Genomic DNA, 20,908 nt, shown 5'->3' on the forward strand with positions numbered 1-20,908 from the left:
CCTGCATTCTGGCCATTTCTGGAGGCAGTCGTTGAGGCCTCAGGACGGCTGTGGTCTCACAATGGGTGCCTGGGAGGCTTGTTTTCTGCTGGAGCTGTCATCAGTGCTGCCCTGCCAAACCGTCTTCTGGATTGAAACATTCGACCAAGTCTGGTTGTAATGCTGTGTGCCTTCTGTGCTGCCCACACAGGAACCTCTGTTTCCGTGTGTAGGGCCTGAGGAAAGCCGTGTGTGCTGGCTGGGTCGGTAATGAAGAGGTGGACTGGTGTGGCATCAGGATCACTGGTTCGTGGCTGGGGCGCCTGGGACAGATCGGGCCTGCCGTGCTGTCGTCCCAGGACACTGCCACGACTTCCTTTCTTTCTTTTTGTGGTGGAGCGTTGCCAGCATGCATGGGCACACTGGACCGGGAGGCACATATTTCTGACTGGAAAAAAAATGGAGGTAGTAGATGTAATAAAGGATTCTTTGTAATTGAATTCCCACCCCCCCCCCCCATTTATCTATCTTACCTTGTTTTTAACCAAACATTTTTTCTTTAAGAATCTTAGAAATCCAGCAGTTAATATGGTAAAGCATCTACAGTACTTTCTGTGACTTGTCAGTCTGGTTACCGTTCTGTGTCTTTATTTTTTGGATTTGATGTTTCGTGAGAGTCGATGTAGTTTCTATTACAGTTTCACAAGTATTACAAACTATTACACTTCAACGTTTGTCATTCATCCTGTATTTTGGAAAATACTGACCTTTCTGAAATGGATTTGTCCCAAGTATTTCTTCTTTGAGTAGTTGGTACTGCCAAACCTGCCTAATAGCACGGAAGTGATTTTGTGCTTCTGATCATAGAGTTGACCAGTGCATGAGATCGCCTTTGATCATCAGATTGTTTCATTATAACAAGCGTTTTGCGAAGTTCATAAGCTGGTTATTGAGAGAAGGGAGCGCCGTCGCCATCATGGAAACCAAAAACCTGCATGGTCACCTCATGAGACCGATAGCTAGCTTTTTAAGTCTCTGTATCTGACATGTGGATGCTGTGTTTTCAGAAGTGCCTGAGAGATACGGGGATTAAATCCAGTCCTTGGGGTGCTGTGAGGCGGTGGAGGTCAGGCCTGGCTGTCTGGGAACCCTGGTTCTCAGACTGATCTGATGAAATCATGGGTATTGTGGTCCCGCCTCATGGACCAGAGTTACTGTGTACGCTGTTAGGGAACATCAAAGGAGATACGTTGTTTGAAGTTCAGGGTCTAGCTGTTGAGCTGAGCCGGAAAGGCTGCTAGCTTCACAACTCTGGTCCTGCTGTCTGGAAGTGCTTTTCCGTTGGTGTGGGATTCCTTTTCAACTACTTACTGTTCAGTTCTTGATAACTGTTGTCCTGGAAGAAAATGAAATTGATGGTGCTAGTCAAAAATGATACGTACATATAAATTTGGGATTCATCAGATCACAAATGGGAGTTCTGTTAGTTTTGTAATTTTCCGTTTTTAAAAAAATGGTTTTGTGGGCGTCATTGGGTTTGTATGTGTTAGCACATGATTTCTAGTCTTGGTATATTCTTGGCTTAGTACAAAGGTGTAAATCGCCGGCAGATTTCTTTGAACTGCTGAGACTCCAGAGGGATAAGCACATGAAAACCTGAGGGTTTGCAGACTTCCTAGTCACTTAATTGTAAGAACCCCTGGTGTTCCGTACTTCCAGTTACTGATGTGCTGTCTTTGTCGTCCCACAGCATCCTTCGCTGGCCATTCAGCTTCTCCCAGTGCGGCCACCAAGTAAACAGCTCATGACTTCTGATCAGGACACTAAGGTCGTGGCTGAACCGCAGGGCCAGCGAGTCCAGGAAGGGAAAGACAGCGCTCATCTGGTGAGTGCGGGTCGAGGCCAGAATTGGCCTGATGCCTTCCTCTCCTCTTCTTCTGGTAACAGATGCTCCTTTGGATTTCAGAAGTAAATCAAAGTAGTAACTCTGGCATATCTTATAAGCTAAATATAGGAGTTATATTCTGAATCAGTTTATGGGTAGCTTAGTAGAGGAAGCTGTAAGTACTTAGGTGATAGAGAAAACAAATAACTTTAGACACTTAGAGCTTTTGGATTTTAAATTCCTAAGAAAAATGCAGTGATTTATAAATACTTTAATGACATTGTACCTGTTGTACTGGTATGTATGTAAAGAATTAATTTAAAGAATGTATTTAAAGAATTAATTATAAATTTTTTATTTTGATTGCTTTTGTTTATTTTAAGATTTTTATCATGTCAAGCAAAAAACAGATTTTTCTTAGTTTTCCCCACTGAAGTTATAAGGAATTTTAATTATGGTGGTCAGGCAGAATTTTAAGATATTTTAAGTTTCAAGGCCCCTTCCTCTTTCTGAATATCTCACTGAATTTCTTTGTCATGTAAAAAATGTGTTTTCCTCAGTGGGTTTTGTTTTTGCTAAATCACTGTGGTTTGAAAATGCTGCTTTATATCGTAATGATGGTGTGTTTGCTGTTTTCAATTTTACAGATGAATGGTCCCATATCTCAAACCACTTCTCAGACCAGCTCCATCCCAGCTTTGAGTCAGGTAATTCAGTTCTGAGATCATTCACTGTGGAGGCCCACAGATACTGCCTCACAACAAATATTTATTATAACAGAATTAGAAAACGTTGATGTTTCCCAAGAAAGGAGGATGAAGTGGGGGAGAGACCCACATGGGTTGGAAGTGTTCAGTACTGTACATCCTCATCTGGCTTGTGTGTGTGTGTGTGTGCTGTGTGTATAGTTCTAGACGCAGTGTGCCCTGTGTTCATTGAGTGTCAGAGACTCATCACATTGTTTTTAGTGTTCACTGATAATCTGCTGAATGTATATGATTAGCTCTACATTTTGAAACCTGTGTTTTTTAAAGTACACAAGTTACAGTAAGCTTTTACTAAGAAAATTGGTTTCCCATTTTAGTTGTGGTTAATGAAAGAATAAGGAAATGGAGATCCATTGGTTTTTAAATCTTGCTTTAACCTCCTGTGCCTGTGTCAGGTGTGTTTGGAGCCATGCTACACTTAGCTTGGCAGTCTTCCAAGTGATCTTATAAACCAGGCACAATTTAAAAAAGAAAAGGAAAACTTGTAAAGTAATGTTATAAACTTTATAGTAAACTTCATTTATTTCCCCAAACTGTAAGCAGTTCATGTAGAAATTGGAGACTGGATTGCTGATCTACTTTTAATAAGGTAGAATTTTTAAAAATGAAAGATACCCTCCAAAATATTATTTCATTGTTATGAAATATAGTTTTTTCGTATATTGTATTGATGTTTTAAATGAATTCTATGATGTTTTAAGTAATTTAAATTCTAAATTTAAGACCTTTAGTTGTCTAAGGGAAATTATACAGAAATCATTAAAAAAATTTTTTTTTAGAACTAATCTCCCTCCTTCCCATGGTTGATTTACAGTCCAACATAATATTCAGATAGATATCTTTTTAAAACGTATTGCAGGGCTAAAAATTAGATTTTGGCTTCTGAGGTTTTTTTGCCTGTTTTTTCACTTGGTTGGTAAGTATTGAGACAAGACCTATCTAGAAGAGAATGGAAACACTTGAGCCAGAACTCAGCATTTCATTTCTGTGCAGAAATAATTTGCAACTAGTACTGCGTCACTTATGTTCTTTGTCATTTTTAAGAGTCAACGCCTTATAAAGACATGTGGCAAGTTCTTGGTCCAGCCCTGATTAGTATTCAGGACCCCTGGTGTCCCTTGGGCAGATCCCATCTCTGATCTGAGGTTTTGTAAAGTGGATATGTTGTTTACCAGTGTTAACAGGGTGTTGCACACTTAGGTTTTCACAGTGTTGCAGGATTTTTTACCACAATACCTGGGATTCATTGTCTCGCCACTTTGAAGAATGAAGAGGTGGACGCAAAATGAGCAGCAGGCCCAAGTTTATTAGAGTAGAAGATCAGAAAGGAAGAATAGTAGGAAAGCTCTCTTTACGGAGAGGGGGCTTTTCCAAATGCCCGTGACTCTAGGCAAGGGTCCTCATTTTAGAAGGTTCTGGTCTCCCTTCCCTTCCCCCTTGTTCCTTCTCAGGTCCCATCCTTATTGGCTTGGCAGCTCTAGGTGCTGGGTTGTCCCTTCCAATGGTCTCGATGCAGTTGAGTGAGGAGTCAGACGGGTCATGCTTCCCCTATATAACATAAGTTTTATGACCCCCTTTTTTGAGTTAGGCATTTTGATTGTCAGATTCCTGAGGGGACCCTGAGGTGGTGGTGGTGGTGGTGGTGTCTGTTACACTCTGAAGAGGGACCTTTTGCCTGACAGGGTTGGCCCTAGTCAGACACTCCCAGCATTGTTCCAAGAAAGGTGTGTCCCCATCCAGGGACCTCAGGTCCTCATCTTTCCCTCTCTGCCTACTTATCCTATCTTTTTCGTGTCTTAACAGAATCCTTAAATAGTGGAGCCGGAAGGTGCCGTAAGGGACATCTGGGCTTACAGCATGTGTGTCCTTTAATAAAGCTTTATTTATAACAAGCTTGAGCGTCTTCACAGAAAATCAAAGAGTGCACACATTTTTGTGTAGCTGTAATCAGCAAACATCAATTTCACCCATTTTCCCACAGGGCATGATTTCATCTGTGTGTCTCCTTGTACCCGGTGTTGTATATTTTCTTTACGTTACGGTGCCATTCTTCCTTTAGCCATTTGGTTTCTGCGGCATTTGTACGGTTACTTCTTTCCCGTTACTCTAGATGGCATTGCTCTGAAAGCTTTCTGGCTGCCATTCTTCATGGTGCACCTGAGTGTGTGCATGCGGTGGCGGGTTTAGTGGCTGCAGATGTTGATGCTCAGTAGTCTGCAGTCATTTCGATTGCTGAGTGAGCATGTGTCACAGTCTCTGGAAGGTTCAGTCTTTCCCCCGAGTTGGTGTGAGTAGGAGAATTGCCGTAGTGATGCCCAAATAAATGTCTGAACAATTCAGGAGCAGCTTTGCGTTTAGCCGGTGGTAATACTAATCGTATTTATTATACAGCTCCTTCCTCCTCCTCCCCCCACCAAGATAAAACCTTACTGAGAAGTAACTATTTACTACAGCCCTAGCTAATCAGCGAGCATCAGAAATTGATCTTTGACAAAAGGAAGCTGAGACCCAAAGAGGCTTAAGTCATTTCCTCAAGATTTCTTAACTGCAGTGTGGCAGAACCATGATTTGAACCCAGGCAACTGGCTTCAGAGTCCAAATCCAAAGATACTTCCTCTTTGGCATCTGTTATCTCATTGAAAAAGAGAGACAAATGGAAAATAATACCCCAGACAAAATCCATCTCTTTGCCACGTGGCACAATTTGCATTGTTTCTGAGTGGATGAAATTACTTGGAATAAAAATGGAGGATTTTAGGTGGGGAATAGTGTGATTTACCTTTTAGGAAGATTATTTTGGCCTCATTACATTTTTATATATTATGGGTTGCAGTGAGTCAAGCATGGAAGCAAAGAAAGCAAATAAACTACTAAGGAATGAAAGCTTATAAGTGATGGTGGTGGGTTAGACTAGGAACGAGTGGATTTCAAATTTATTTTGGAAGTGGGTTCAAGTGATGATTGGTTGTAGAGGTTGGGGTGAGGAAAAGATAAACCAGGGGTCGTTGAGCAACTTGATGGATGGCATTTTCATTTTTTTTGAGATGGAAAAAACTGGAGAAGTAAAGGTTTGTGGAGAGCAAATTCTCTTGTTAGAAATTAAAGCAAGCAGTGAAGTGGGCAGGTGGGGCCAGGTGGACCTCAGTAGAGAGGTTAGAGCCTGAGATGTAATTTGAAGTAGACAAATGGATGTTTTATTTTATAAATTTATTATATAGAAAAGACTGTTAAAACTATTGTAAATATGGGGAGGCTCAGGTGGCTCAGTTGGTTGAGTGTCCAACTCTTGATTTCAGCTCAGGTCATGATCTCACGGTTCATGAGATCGAGCCCCAAGTTGGACTGTGCACTGAGCATGGAGTCTGCTTCATGGGGATTCTCTCTCCCCCTCTCATGATCCTCCCCTATTCTCAAAAATAAATAAAAAAACTTAAAAAGTAGTGTAAATATGGATTAAGGGTATATAGTTGAAAAGTAACCAAATTATTGTTTGTAATAGAGTCAAATCCAGTCCTCCCCCCCCCCCCCATAATTTTTGCCTATCCTGATGGTTTTTATGTCCTACAAGGGCATTCTTGGCTATAACTTTTCTCTTCATTGATTCATCCTTTTCTAATCATCTGTATTACTTGTGTATTTGATTATATTTTAAGAAGTTATTCTTCATGTTATTAAAAAAATTTTTTTAATGTGTTTTCTCTTGGGAGTTTTAAGACACAAAGACATGAACTGTGTAACGTACTTCATTGATACTTTGCAAGGCATACTTTACTTAAATTGAAAAGTTTCATTAGCATCAACATGGCATAATTGACAGTTTAGTCATTTATTCTACAAACTTACCTTTATATGTATCATCTATATATCTTTCTGCTTACCATAGGGATTACATATAGCATCAAAAGTTACAACTGTCTAGTTTAAATTGATTTCTCCTTAACCTCAATAGCACACAGAAACTACTTCTGTCAAGTTCTCTCCCTCCCTTATGTTACTGGTATCACACATTTCATCTTTGTCACTATGCCCAACAATATCGATTGATAGTTTTAATCCTGAAGAAAATAAAAAGCGAAGCTGTAAGGCAGAATGGCAGTGATCCTGGCTCTTGTGCCTGTTCTTGTTTCTCCTTCACCAGAGAGCTCTGCGTCTTCTAGAATCTCCAGTTCCTGTGTCCTGTGTTTTCACTGCAGCCCAAAGGACTCCTTTACCTTTTCCTCCAGGGCAGACCTGCTGTGAACAAACTACTTCAACTTTTGTTTATCTGGGAATGTCTTAATTTCTTCTTCGGTTTTGAGGAGTTTTGCTGGATAAGGACTTCTCAATGGACAGTGTTTTCTGTCCGCACTTGATCACCCACTGCCTTTCTTCCTGCAAGGTTTCTCGTGCTAAATTGGCTAACATTCTTATCGAGGACCTCTTGTACTTGACAAGGAGTTTTTTCTTGCTGCTTTAAAGATTCTTTGTTTTTTGACAGTGTGATTGTAATGTGTCTTGGTACGGGTCTCTTTGGGTTTATTCTGCTTTATGTTTGTTGAGATTTGGGATTTGTAAATTCCTGTACTTCATCAAATTTGGGAAGTTTTGGCCACTGTTCCTTCAAATGCTCTCTTGCCCTTCCTCTCCTGCCCCCACCATGGGGCCCCCACAGTACGTGTGTTGGACCTCTGGTTGGTGTCTCATAAGTAAATCCTTGAGGCTCCACTCATTTCCTCCTTTTTCTTTTGCTCCTTTAGATAATTCCGTTTGTCCCTTGTTCAGATTTGTTGATTCTTCTGCCAAGTCTGCTGTTGAACCCCTCTAGTGAATTTTTCAGTTCAGTGATTGTACCGTTCAGCTCCAGAATATTTGTTTGCTTTTTTTTTTTTTTTAAATAAATCTCTCTCTGTTGATACTCCTGTTTTGTTCCTATATTGTTTTATTGGTTAACTTTAGTTCCTTGTCCGTGTTTTTCCTCAGCTCTTTGAGCATATTTAAGATGATTATGTTTTTATTTGCTTGCTTTAAATATTTAGAGAGTGGGAGAGCATGCTCGTGTGTGTGAGTGGGTGAGGGGCAGAGAGAGATGAAAGAAAGAATCTTCAGCCGGCTTCATGAGCAGTGTGGAGCCCAACATGGGGCTTGATCTTAGGACCCTGGGATCATGGCCTGAGCCGAAATCAAGAATCAGATGCTCAACTGACTGAGCCACCCAGGCGCCCTTAAGATGATTGTTGTTTTTTTTGAAAAAAAATGTTTTAATGTTTGTTATTTTTGAGAAAGAGAGAGAGGGAGGCACAGAATACAAAGCAGGCTCCAGGCTCTGAGCTGTCAGCCACAGCGCCCGACGTGGGGCTTGAACTCACTGACTGTGAGATCATGATCTGAGCTGAAGTCCAACACTTAACCAACTGAGCCACCCAGGCACCCCAAGATGATTGTTTTAAAGTCTTTGTGGAATAAATCCCATGTCTGAGCTTTCTCAGGGACAGTGAATTCTGTTCCTTTGAATGAGCCATGTTTTCCTGTTTCTTTGCATGCCTTGTGATTTTTTGTTCTTGCTGAGAATTGGGTGTTTGATTTTATTTATTTATTTTTAAATGTTTATTTTTGAGAGAGACAGCACAAGCAGGTGAGACACACACACACACACACACACACACACACACACACACACACACACACAGAGAGAGAGAGAGAGAGAGAGAGACAGAGACAGAGACAGAGACAGAGACACATAGATTCCAAAGCAGATTCTAGGCTCTGAGCGTCAGCACAGAGCCTGATGTGGGGCCCAGACCAACGAACTGGGAGATCATGACCTGAGTTGAAGCCGAACGCCTAACTGACTGAGCCACCCAGGCACTCCTGATTTTATTTATAATGTGTATGACGTCTCATTGTTTTGAGACTCTTCCAAACTAATTTGGAGAGACTATTCCCTTTCATATGTGTTCGCTGAAGTCTCTGTTCTTTTGACTTGTGTTCAGCTAATATTTTGACAGATTTCCTTTAATACCATGAACTGAAACAGACCAGACACCTTCTTCCCCCTCCAAAACAAGAGAGAGAGTACAGTTACCCTTCCCAGTCTTCATACTGCCTCTGTTCTGAGACAGTTCGTCACTGAGTAGTTCAGCTTGGTTGGAGACTAGGGATCAACCTGAGGTGAAAGCCTAAGGTCTTCTCAGGACTTTTTTTGAGCGTATGTCTTGACTGGATGTGGCTTTCAGAATTTCCCGTATACATGGCTGCTTTTGATTACCCTGATTTCCCAAAGAGTTGCACCCTATTCTTTTTGAGCTTCACGTGGTTTCTGGTTGTGTCTCCACCGGTAACCCCTTGCCCCGGGGGGGTGTGATTTTGAAGCTGCCTTACAGCTTTTATGAGCATTGCCTGTCACTTCCCATTTGTGTTCTGAGTTATGTGAGACAGGGAAAACTCCAGCTAGGATTGAACACATGTACACACTAATTTGCAGATAAGGTTTTACTCTGTTCCCTCTGCAGAGTTCCGGCAGGGTGGGGTCTGGGAGCCCCCTAGACCAAGACCACACCATGCCACAGAAATGCCTACCATGTGGAGGAGAGCGTTTTCTCTCTCTCTCTCTCTCTCTCTCTCTCACTCACTCACTCACTCTCTCTTTTCCTCCTTCCTTTCTTCCTTCCTCCCTTCCTTCCTTCCTTCCTTCCTTCTTTCCTTCTTTCCTTCTTTCCTTCCTTGTTCAGTGCAGGGCTTGAACTCATGACCCTGAGATCCGGAGTAGGACGTTTAACCAACTGAGCACCCAGACGCCCCATGGAGAGTTTTTTCTTGCTGTGTGTTTGCTTAGTTGCCATAAACCTGTGATTCTTTTTCAGAGCTCCCTATAGAGTTGGTTTAGAAGCTTCTGGTTGTTTTCTTGAGATTTCTGTAGGGGAGTTTAGAAGCTTTGAGCTTCTTAGTTCACCATTTTGCTTGACTTTTTGTAACCTTTTAAATGAGAATTTTTTCTAGGTTGTTGTTAAATTGTTTTTTTAATAATATATAGAACTACTGATAAACTCTTAATGCATGTAATTTTTACCAAATATAAAACTTGATTGCCCAAACCAGTAAAATGCAAATTGATGATGTTCATTTAGTGTGGCAAGTGATGTTTTGCTGGAACTAAAGCTGCTTCACCAGGTACTTGTGGTCTGCTTACCCAGGGTTCCTTTGAATTTACCACAGCCTAAGCTGCTGAATGCCGTGCGAACGACTTTCCCATAGCTTTTCTCAATTTGTGTCTGAGGCATACCGGAGTTACTTGGCTCTCACCAGGCATGAATGAATTTGTAGCATTTTAAATCCAACTCTCTTTCTGGTAGAGTAGGTCAATTTATTGTCACACAGTGCCACTGTGCTACTAACCTTATGTGCACACGTGAGCATATCTTTAAAATTTTGTGTTTGTAATATTAAAAAATAAGAAGAATGTATTAGGGGGTGCCTGGCAGGCTCAGTTGGTAGAACATGCGACACTTAATCTCAGGGTTGTGAGTTCGAGCTCCACATTGAAGGTAGAGATTACTTTAAAAAAAAAATAATAAAATTTTGTGGTTGCATCAGCCACCACAGACCCTGGTTTGAAGTAGCTGATGTTACAGGCACCAAGACTTCTGTTAGAATGCTTTCCTAGAGGCATAAAGAGCGGCCAGCGTGTGGGGATGGGAAGCGGTCATCTTGCGTAGTTGGGAGGGCTGGCCTTAGGAAGGATGGTGAGATTGGGAGACAGGAATGGGAGACATGATGGATGGTTCGAGGAAAGATGGGCCATGCTGGGGTTGGTTGGGTGAGTTCTCTGGAAGAGAGAGAGAAGGTAAGGAGGATGGCATCGTAGAGAAAGAGGAGATTGTAGAAGTGGGCTGGGGCCAGAATTTGTTAGGGTTCCGTTCTGAGTATTTTACTTACTGTCTTCCCGGCAGCTCTTTAAAATGGGTATTGCTTTTGGTCCCATTTTACAAGTGGGAAAACAGGCCGAGATCAGATTACTTGCCAGAGCTTACACGTGTAGTGACACAAACAGCTTCACACCTGGGCAGATACCTCCATCAGGAGTGGGAACTTTTGAGGGACTTCCTGGTCCTGGTCCTGGCCTGGTGGGTGTTGGTTTTCTTTTTTTCCTCTTTTTCTCTTGCTCTTTCCTTTCTCCCTCTCTCTTTTTTAAATGTTTAGTCTTGAGAGAGAGCGAGCGAGCATGTGTGAAGGGGACAGACAGAGGATCTGAAGCAGGCTCTGCGCTAGCAGCAGAGAGCCTGATGCGAGGCTCAAACTCGTGAATTGGAAGATCAAGACCTGAACCGGAGTCAGACGCTTAATCGAGCCACCCAGGTGCCTCGCTCTTTCCTTTCTCTTAAGGAGAATGTTTAGAGCTCTGTGCAAGTAAGAATAATTAAGTGAACCATGTGTGCCCATTGTGAACTTGAACAGTTTCCCCCCTCTCATTTTGCTACCTCTTCCTTCCGTCCACACACACATGCACACGCACACACACGCACATGCTTTATAAAAATTGTAGGTATGTGTTTCTTTACTTGCTGGGGTGTTTTAAAGCAAATCCGAGACAATGTGTCTTTCACCGTGCATCCCTAAGGACACCGCTCCAGCTCCAACCTTGTGCCTCTCTTGTGCGAATCTCCTCCACGCCCACAGACCTCAGGCTCAGAGGCAGAGAATGAGGTGCAACTTTACTGCCTGTACACCCTAAAGAGCACTCTTTGGGGAGCATGCATGCCAGCCTCTGTGGCTGCCACATCCCCTGATACAGAATTCAGAGAATGTGGAAACACTGGAAAAGGCAGGAGTCTGAAGTGCCTTGTTCTGGCTCGTATAACAATTACAGCATTTTTCTAATTGAGTTTATGAGAATGGGAAAAATAATGTGAAAATTATTTGTCACTTTTCTGAGTCTGAATCTTTGGAATCCATGTGTTGTTTGGGTTTTAGTGCGTGGAGGAGGCTGGCTGCTGGGCAGGGCCTGTGGCACTTAGGATTTTGGATTTGAGTGGCAGGGGCATGTGACTGTCGTGCAAGGGGCTATTTTAGGATCTGGGTGTTGGCCTCCGGAGGAAACCAGAGCAGGTTCCCCGGGACGTGCCTGTGGAGGCTGCGAGAAGGCCGGGCGTGTTATGCGAGCGTGCGAGCTTTCGGACATGGGTTGTTGCTTCAGCAGGGAACTCGGTGGCGACAACGACGGGGAAAAAGCCGGCCTGTTGCAGAAATCTGTGGAGGAGGCGGAGCCGGAGAGCCAGAGGAGCACAGCTCTGTCCTCATTATTTGATGCCCTTGAAGGGGAGAAGCCCCACGGGCCCGGTCTGCGGGGTCTGCGGGGTCGCTCGGCGGGCTCTGCTTCCTCCCCGGGGTCCCCACTCCGCACTCGGTGCGAACGCTCACGCGGGAGTGACAAGAATTCGGAAACTGTTGCTGTCGAGCAGGGCCGGGACGGTGTCTCGGATGCCCGCCGTGCGGGCGCTGTCAGCGACCCGGGCTTCTCTGAAGGTGTTTGCTCCAAAGGGGACGAGTGTCCTTTTGGTGCCCTGCTGCCCTCCTACCGGAGCCGTCTGGGCCCTTCCCCGGCCACCCAGCCCGACCCGGTGCCAGAGGGGAGAGGAGTGGTGGCCGTTGAAATCGGCAGTGGTGCTGCCCGTCCACGCTGGGCAGGTAGGGAGATGAAGGGCGAAGACCGTGTGCGTGTCGGTCACAAGGCACACAGGGATTGGAGAGGGAGCGAGTTTTACAGCATTTGTGTCGTAGATCCCGCCTGCCTGGACGCTGCTGCTGAGCCAGGGGCCCCCGCATGTGGAGCAGCTGCGGTAGAAGACGGTTGGTCAGCTGTCCCCGCAGAGGGGACTCGCGGGGGGTCCCGGCCTCCAGAGAAAGCTGTGCGGGGCCCAGGGCGGTTAGACGCACCGCGGGGAGAGCTGGCCCCGTGGGGCCTGCCGGGTCCGGGGGGAATGAAGGAAGCCTTTAAGGGAAGTACTCGCCCTGGTCGTGAACTTCTGACCGTGTCTTTAAGGGCACATGCTTGCCCCGGGTTCCCTAACGATTCCACCGAGAGCAGCGCCTCATGTCAAGTGGGCATGCTCACTGAGTTTAGTAGTGACACACACACTGGCTCGCTAGGACGCGTGCACGCCATCCCCGAAGAGAGCGAGGAGTGGAGTCAGGAACTAGTGAGTCCGACGCGAGGTTCACATGCCGATTTGCTTGCAGGGAGTGGGGGATCTGGGGCTGTAGCAGCCCGTGGAGGTCGGGGTGTAAACTCTGAAAAGGAAAGAGAAAATAATTCTGTCAGACTGCTGAAAGGCAACGATTACTTCAGCTCCGATGCTGGCAGACCAGACAGTCTCTTCATACGTCTAGGTAGGGTTGACCTAAGTTCACACAGGTGTTTTCCTCCCCTGAGCTTCGGAAATGAGTGTCTTCCCGTTCATGCCAGTTTCCAGGAAGTAGCCCCTGAGAGACCTGGTGATCCTGGACCAGAACACTCCCCGGGTCCAGCGATGGTCGAGAGGCAGCTATGGGCTGGCTGCAGCCTGAAACGTGGGAGCATGCAGCTTGCAGATAAAGAATTGTCTTTGCAGATTGAGAGTTGTTCATCTTCTCGGGATAAGGATAAAATGAGCATTTTTGCAGATGAGGGTCGTGGACAGAGGGCTTTTGAACGGAGATCTTCACATCCGGTAGACCCGCGTGTGGATCCCGGGCCTGGCAAGGTCGAAGCACGTATCTGTGATTTAACTGGTGCACTGCCCGACACAAACACGGAGCAAGTATTCCAAAGAATGGGTGCCCCGGCCCTCAGAAGCTCGTGGGAAGTGCCCCCGGATGGGAAGGCTCTTGATGGCTCCAGATGTCTTAAGAGTAACTCTGTCTCCTCCGCGTTTGTTTTCGCCTGCACTGAAGAAGAAAGTGAAACTGGCCGGAATTTTAAAACAGAAGATGAAATGTGTGTGAAGAGTGCAGAGTGTGACCAGCAAAGATTAGCAGGTGCCGGCAGAGAGTCCCTGAAAGCCATTCTCAGAGAGACCAGTGAGAACGTCGGAGGAAAGGCAAAGTCAGACTGGAAAGCCACCTTTAACTGGGACACCAGTACAGCAGCACGCAGGGCAGCACCCAGTCAGGACACACGGGCTCATAGTAGGTGCGACAGAACAGAGCGCCCCGGTGCTAGAACCAGCCACGGAGAAGCAAGTGATGAAGCTTGCGGAGTGAAGGACCACAGACATGAAGTTCTTGATCCTGTGCCACCTCTACACCAGAGTTCAAGTTCAGGTGAGCAGAGGTCACAAGTACTTGAAGAGAAGGACTCTGCTAACAGCGGTGAAAATGCGGGACCAGGACCGGAGCAGCGTTTCTCAGAGTTGGCGGAGGAAGGTTCTGACACCTCGGGTGGCAGCACGTTGGGGACAAGCAGGCCAGCACTAGCAGGTAAGGGAGGGGAGACGGGCAGCCTCGACAGGCGCGGGACAAGCATGCGTGCACCCTGTCTGCAGCTAAGAGGTGCCGAGCCCACGTTTGATGGCCCTGCATTTAGCAGCGGAGTGGCTTTTGTGGGAAGCCCTCAGGTGACTTTTGGAGAAATGGAGTTAGGTGAGACTCTTGAGGGATATTCCTGTGTGACCGGTGTTGATCCTGCCCACGTGGACAGATCCACAGACCCTCCTCACCAGGCGCTACAGGTCGTTCCCGCCATCCCAGGTGGCGGTGCAGAAATGGTGGCACCACACTGTGGGGACCACGTTCTGTCACTCACAGAAGACGCCGTGACGATACCTGGAAGTCTCGCAAGAGGAGGGTTGCAGGGCTTCCCAGAGGGATGGTACTCCCAGTTTTCGAGTGGACTCACCTGTTACCCAGTGGGAGGGTTTGCGAGTCAGACATTTTCCGGAGGACTGGCTGACGGCTGCACCAGCTATCCAGAGGGCTGTCCGTGGGCTCGTGCAGTTGGGAAAGACGCTTTAGAAGAGGAACAGATGCCTGATGAGTGTCTGCACAGGAAGCCGCCAGACTTAGAGGTCGCTTTGTTCTGGATGGAGAAGCCCCCATATCAGCTACCAGTGGCAGAAGACGCTGCAATTTGGGGATGGCAGAATAGAGGCGGACATTTAGTAAGTATGTTTTAGCAGTTTTTATTATGGTGCTGGGAAATGCTAGCGTTTTGTTTTGATTGCTTTTAACTGTCACTGAGTTTGTTGTTTTTTTTTTTAAGCAATGAGCAGTCATTTGAATGTTCATATGAGGATATGAGTTACTGTAGCATCAGCTTAACCATTTTCAAACTGGAGAGCGTGACTCAGTTTACTGTTCAGTGTATTTAAGCCCGAGTTTGTGCGTCAGCTCTTGTCAGCACTGAACCCAGCGCTGCTGGCCATCAGTCGCAGCTTGGTGCAGCCCCCCTTCTGTGTGTGGATGTTTTGTGTGTGCACCTGAGCCTGTGCGGCCTCTGTCCTTCCTCACACCGCCTGACTGGTGCAGGGTAGACATCTGCCCATTGAATTTTAACGTCATTTCTGAAAGGCCGCACTTGGACAGTATAGAAGACTCAAAACCTATGCTTTCTCTTACTTTTGTATGGTACCTGCACGAGGCAGGTCAAATTTGCTGCTTTACCTGGCTCTGAAATCTGTCTCCTGTCAGTTGGAAGCACCTGCAAGGGCTTTCCGACCACGGTGCCCAGGCAGACCCTGCTCAATTGGAAGAAGCTTCATAGAAGCTGCTGTAACGGGCAGCTAATTTGAGTGTCTTTGCAGACAGTCTGTACTAAGTGCAAACATTGAACAAACATGAAGTTACTCTTGCCCTTGAAGTAGTCTTTTTGGACATGCATAATTGAGAGGCGTATTTCTAACAGCAAATCTCATTTATATTTACTTATAAATATATATTATTTTTTATAAAATACTTATAACTTATAATTTATAATATTTGTAGAATTTATAAAATAAAGTATGTATTACGTATATTTATTTATAGATTCAGCTTGTTTAAACTGAGACAAAAAAGAGTTCACCCATTTTCCCAACCCCCATCCCCACCTCTGGCAGCCACCAATTTGTTCTGTGAGCTCGGTCTCTTTGTTTGTTCTTAGATTCCACATATGAGTGAGGTCATATGGTATTTATCTTTGTCTGACTTACATCACTTAGCATAATGCTCCCTGTGTGCATCCATGTTGTCACAGATGGCAGGGTGTTAGAGTCCCTTTACGCTGTGTATGTACACAACACACACACACACACACACACACACACACACACACACACACACACACACCCTCTTCATCTGTTCATCTATCAGGAGACACTTAGGTTGCTTCCATATCTTGGCCACTGTAAATAATACTGCAGTGAACACAGGTGCCTATATTTTCTTCAAATTAGTATTTCTGTTTTCCTCAGGGTAAATCTCCAGAAGTGGGATTGCTAGATCATTTGGTGTTTCTATTTTCAGTTGTTTGAGGAACCTCCAGACTGTTCTCCAGGGCGGCTGCACGGTTTACATTCCCTCCGACAGTGCACGAGGTTCCCCTTTCTCCACATCCTCGCCAACATTTGTTACTTGTCTTCTTGATACTAGTTTATTATTAGTGATTTTTGTTGCATTAGGCAAGAAAAATGATTGATGATAGTAAGGAGATAGATGTGGTTCAAATGTTAATGCCAATGATGTGAAAATAAGAATAAATTCAAACCTACTACTTAGGGAATTAACCATTAACCCTCTCTCTTTCCTTTCCATTCCCACATTTGGGAGTTTTGCCAGAAAGAGTTACATGCAACTAATTGCTCACTTCTTGAATTGTGGAGGCAAAACACTAGAAAATTCGGCCTTTGAGTGATACACACATGATCGTGTACGAAAGCGGGCGTGCTTGCCGGTCAGCTGCTGGGGTCCACGTGCCGGGGTCCAGTGTGGTGCCCACGCGGACCCTGGGGCTGCCTGCCCTTCCTGTGAGGTCTGTGTGTCCTGCTCCGAAGCGGCTCTTCAGCTGTGACGTGTGTCTGGGTGGGCTCCTAGTTCGAGTACATTTAACGTGGGGCTTTCTCTTCGGACCTTCTTGTCTCTGTGCCCAGGTGCACGTCTTTCTCATCCGGGTCCAGTTTGCAGGTGGAAGAACCAGAGGGGCAGACACTTCAGAAGCCAGTGGGTTGCTCCGAGTGATGGTTCGGCGGCCGATCGAAGAGCGGGCGGTGCTAATTTGAGATGAAGGGTTGGCCGCTTTCCTTCCCCACCGTGTCACCTACTTTATACTTTATCCCCAATCCTTTTCCCTTCTCTGATCCTAGTTACCCTCACTCCCTACTCGGGAGGCCATTGGTGGGGCCGTGCTTTCTCCTGCCCAGAACACACAGGTGTGTGACTCAGTAGGGTTGCTTTATGGAGCCTAGCGTTGGGGGGTTGAGTTTCTTCAGAGCGTCAGGATTTGTGGATGCTGTACTCGGAAAGAGTGGTGTTGGTCATTTATGTGAAGTCGCCTCAGGACGCAGCTGTTAAGGTCAGCTCACGTTTGGTTTTAATAACCACTGCTTGGCCCTGAATTTTCAGTGGAGAAGCAAGACAGGTAGTCAAGCAGGTGAAGCGTGAGTTGTCGACAGGCACTGAGAGTCCCACGTGACCGCAGGAGAAGCCCCACGCCTCACATACGACGGGGGCAAGCTGTTCTTCATGTGAATTACAAGACGGTAATGAACACTTGACAGTGTTCCGTTTTTGCCGGGGTTAGGACGGTCTTCTGCTTACTCTCTTTGTGAGCAGGTTGCTTCACCTCTGTCTGCCTTGGTCTCCTACTTGTGAGACCGTCAGGGTTGTCGCGATGAAGCCCAGGAAGGTGCATAGAGTGCACCTGGCATCTAGCAGACTCAGAGGTAGTCTTCCTGTCATCTGCTCCTGATCACACGTCTCCATTCTTTCATCCGTTGTCACTCAAGAGGATCGCTTGAATACTGGTTAACTGCTTAAAGTTGTGTTAAGTTCCTAACACTTGATTTGGATTTGAGCGTCTCCTGCTTAAGGAGTAGTAAATTACATAAGGAGAGGTTTCCCCTCAGTTGTGGCCTAAGACTTTGCACAATTCCTTGGATAGTGGAACGTGCAAGTTTTGTGTTGCGTATGACACATTCGTTCCTCAGCGTATTTCTCGGGCACGTCTGTCCTGAGGTCAGGGCTGCCAGATATGAGCGATACAGTGGCCAACCAAAGGGACACACAGGAGTTTATGTGGGCTCGTGGGCCAGACAGACGTGCTGTAGCAAGAGGAGCACCGCAGTGGCTGTGAGTGTGTTGCCTCCGGGCGCCGCGCTCCTAGGACCACGTGGGTCTGTGTTGGGAACGCTCGGGGCAGTTAGCTGCACGGGTGCCACCGGCGGGGGAGACCCCGGTTAGTGGTAAGACCTTAGAGAGCATGCAGTGTGTACACGAGCTCAGGGGGCCAGTTTGGTGGCTTGGATACAGTAATGTGGGAAAGCTTGATGTGTGTGGTTGCACGGTGGAGAGTCTGCTCGGCACCCAGGCTCTACAGCGGCATTGGACTAGGAGAGAGACGGGCAGGGGTTAAAACAAAACAAAAAACAGACCGAAAACATGTAAATGCCGAGGGACGGTAGTGAGGTCTGTGACGTATGAACTTTATCCATCTACATTCTGTTTGTCTCTGTAAATCTGTGAATTGTGTTGGGTTGTCTAGAACAGAGATGACAGTTGGATCCCCAGTTATTTATTGAATCTTCATGAAGTTGGGGACCTCGTCTTTCATTTGTAGTTTCTCGAGAGCCTGCACTTAGTAGGAAATGAGGAACCTGATGGTGAATGAGGCCCAGCTCAGTGCATCAACTTTTGTTACTTTGCACGGGTAATTCTCTCATGTAGAGGCGTTTCAGCTCTAAATTAATGAGTAAAATTGTGTTTGTTTAGAATTGGGATACAAATGTATATGTTGCATTTTCCCCTAGGTACCGACAGCCAAGGTTTCAGAGCTAAACCCTAATGCTAAAGTGTGGGGGACCCCCGTGCTGCGTTTGGAAGCGGGCAGTGCGGCGGATGGCGGTGTGAGTGCAAACTGGGAGGAGCCGGCTGGGCCTTGCACAGCCTGCGGCCAGGAGGGTGAGTCTGGAGCCTGCTGGTGCTGAGGAGGGCCTTTGCCCTCAAGGCTTGGTCTTTGTTCCCTTTTAACCCGTCTTTAAGAAATTACCAATTAAGATTTGTGTCCTGGTTTGTTACTGTATTTAAGAGCCAAGAGATCTGTCACAATCAAGTTAAAAAAACTCAACTAACTGCAACTGTTAAGCCTGTGTTTTGCTTGTTTTAAGAGAAATTTATTCTTCTAATCCTGCCCTTTGGGGTAATATTCCTAATTCCAGGATTGGATGCCAATGGTGATGGTGACAAAGGTCATGAGTGTGTGGCACTGTCGGATTTGCAGGAGCCGGACCGACCAGCTGTGAGCACGTCGGCTCTGGACCGCTCAGAGTATGAATCTCCGCCGGAAAACAGCGAGACTGGTAAAGCTCTTTCATGAATTCATTTTTATATACACTGAGGACTGTTTTATGTTGCTTTTTAAAATTGAGCTTCTTAAATCTTCCTCTAAACGTTGTTGCCTTTCACTGCTTCCTTTGATTCTACTTTGAACTCCCTCTTTTCTGGATACAGAGAGGAGTTCTGGTTGGCAAGGTGCCACAAGGCATTTAAGATCTGAGCAGTTCCTGAAAGGTGGGTCTGGTTTAATCAGGAGAAGCAGAAGATGGGCCATAGGTCCGGGTGTTGGTAGAAGTACAGAAAAGGAACGTGAGTATTGAAATAGAGAGTCAGCCCCAAAGGAAGTTCGTTTTCCGCGGAAGGGAGTATTGAAGGCTGTTTTCAGAAGAAGGGACAGAGCAGTTGTCTTTGGGGCCAGGATGTGGCCAGTGTAGAAGTACCCAGGGGTGATGGGGCATGGATGGCTCACCTCCAGTTTTGATTCCACTGTCATCTAAGAGATGACTCACAGTTCAGAGCGCCAGCGGACTGTGGGGCAGGCCACTCTCTCCTCACTAACCATTGGATGGGGCCACCAGAGTGGGAGAAATAACTCCCCTAGATTATCTACTGGGAATCTGGTAGAGCGGAGCAGACGCACCGCACCGTGAGTGCATCTGGTGTCCCCGGTGACTGTCTGGAGCTACACCTGAGCTAGAGAAGGGCCCCCTTCCCTCGGCGCCGCTGCCGCATCCTTACCGGGAGGCGATCTGTGAACACAGCTCATTGCACGTCTTGCTTATCAGACTTCCGTAGTCCAGCAGCGTGTGTGTGTGTGTGTGTGTGTGTGTGTGTGTGTGTGTGTGTGTGTGTGTATTTTTCTGGGGGAGGGTGAGCCCCGGGCACATCGCGCCTGCACTGTGGCTGCTGGAACTTGTTGCTGGTGGCCCCCGCTGTGATCTGGCTCCGCCTACAGCACCCAGAGCGTCTCCTCGGCTACTTCCTTGCGTCAGCTCTCTACCTGCCACGTGCTGACCCCTGAGCAGGTGGGCGCAGGTGGCTGAACAAAATGGGTAGCACGTGAAATGCTCTCATCGTCAGTTCGGGGTCACAGACTCCCGGCCAGCCCTTGGCGTGGCCAAGGCTACGGTGCGGTTGAACCCCTGGACAGCTATTTTACACCTTCTGTTCTCCATGGACCCCAGCCCTTTCCTCCTCTTTGCTTTTGGGGGCGTAGGGCATTAATGAAGCATAATTGATGTACGATAAACATCACGTGTTTAGAGTGCATCCCAGCTTGTCTGTAAGTTTTATTTTCCCTAGTTTGGAGCACGGTGTTGGGTGCACTATCGAGTTGATTCGCTGACTCTTCCACTCCACACTGATTTCTCTACCAGATTCGGTAAGATGTGTATACACCTGTAAAACCATCAAGATCATGAACGTATCCGTCACCACCGAAAGCTTCCTGTGTCCTCTCTTTGCCCCAGGCAACCACTGATCTGCTTTCTGTCACTCTTGGCACTTTCTAGAACTTTATGTAAGTAGAGTTTTACGTCATGTGTTCTTTTTGTCAGGCTTCTTTTACTTGGCTTACTAATTTTGAGATTCAACCATGTTGTAACATTCATCGGTCATTTCCTTTTATTGTGGAGCAGTATTTATTCCGTTCCATTGTATGCCACCATTTGTTTTTCTATTCACCTGGTGGTGAATATTTGGGTTGTTTCCAGTTTTTGGCTATTACCAATAAAGCTCCTATGAATGTTTATAACACAAGACTTTGTATGGACAGATGTTTTCATTTCTCTTGGGTAGATAC

The 20,908-nt window shown here is 46.2% G+C and overlaps 1 protein-coding gene across 2 annotated transcripts in view; it reads left to right on the forward strand.

Moving 5' to 3' along the window:
* Window positions 1–20,908, forward strand: part of LARP4B (La ribonucleoprotein 4B) — a 92,889-nt gene that overhangs the window by 23,401 nt on the left and 48,580 nt on the right. The window contains exons 1-5 of one of the 2 annotated variants that reach the window (XM_047848072.1): window positions 1,814–1,864; window positions 2,512–2,571; window positions 13,070–14,741; window positions 18,582–18,732; window positions 18,990–19,130. In XM_047848072.1, the coding sequence (XP_047704028.1) occupies window positions 13,134–14,741; window positions 18,582–18,732; window positions 18,990–19,130 (1,900 nt within the window). In that variant the 5' untranslated portion in view covers window positions 1,814–1,864; window positions 2,512–2,571; window positions 13,070–13,133. Of the gene's footprint in view, window positions 1–1,729; window positions 1,865–2,511; window positions 2,572–13,069; window positions 14,742–18,581; window positions 18,733–18,989; window positions 19,131–20,908 lie in introns of those variants that run through there. The other variant, XM_047848073.1, reaches the window with a different exon arrangement.

The sequence above is a fragment of the Prionailurus viverrinus genome, unplaced genomic scaffold (genome assembly GCF_022837055.1).
Source record: "Prionailurus viverrinus isolate Anna unplaced genomic scaffold, UM_Priviv_1.0 scaffold_51, whole genome shotgun sequence".
In the NCBI taxonomy this organism is placed as follows: domain Eukaryota; kingdom Metazoa; phylum Chordata; class Mammalia; order Carnivora; family Felidae; genus Prionailurus; species Prionailurus viverrinus.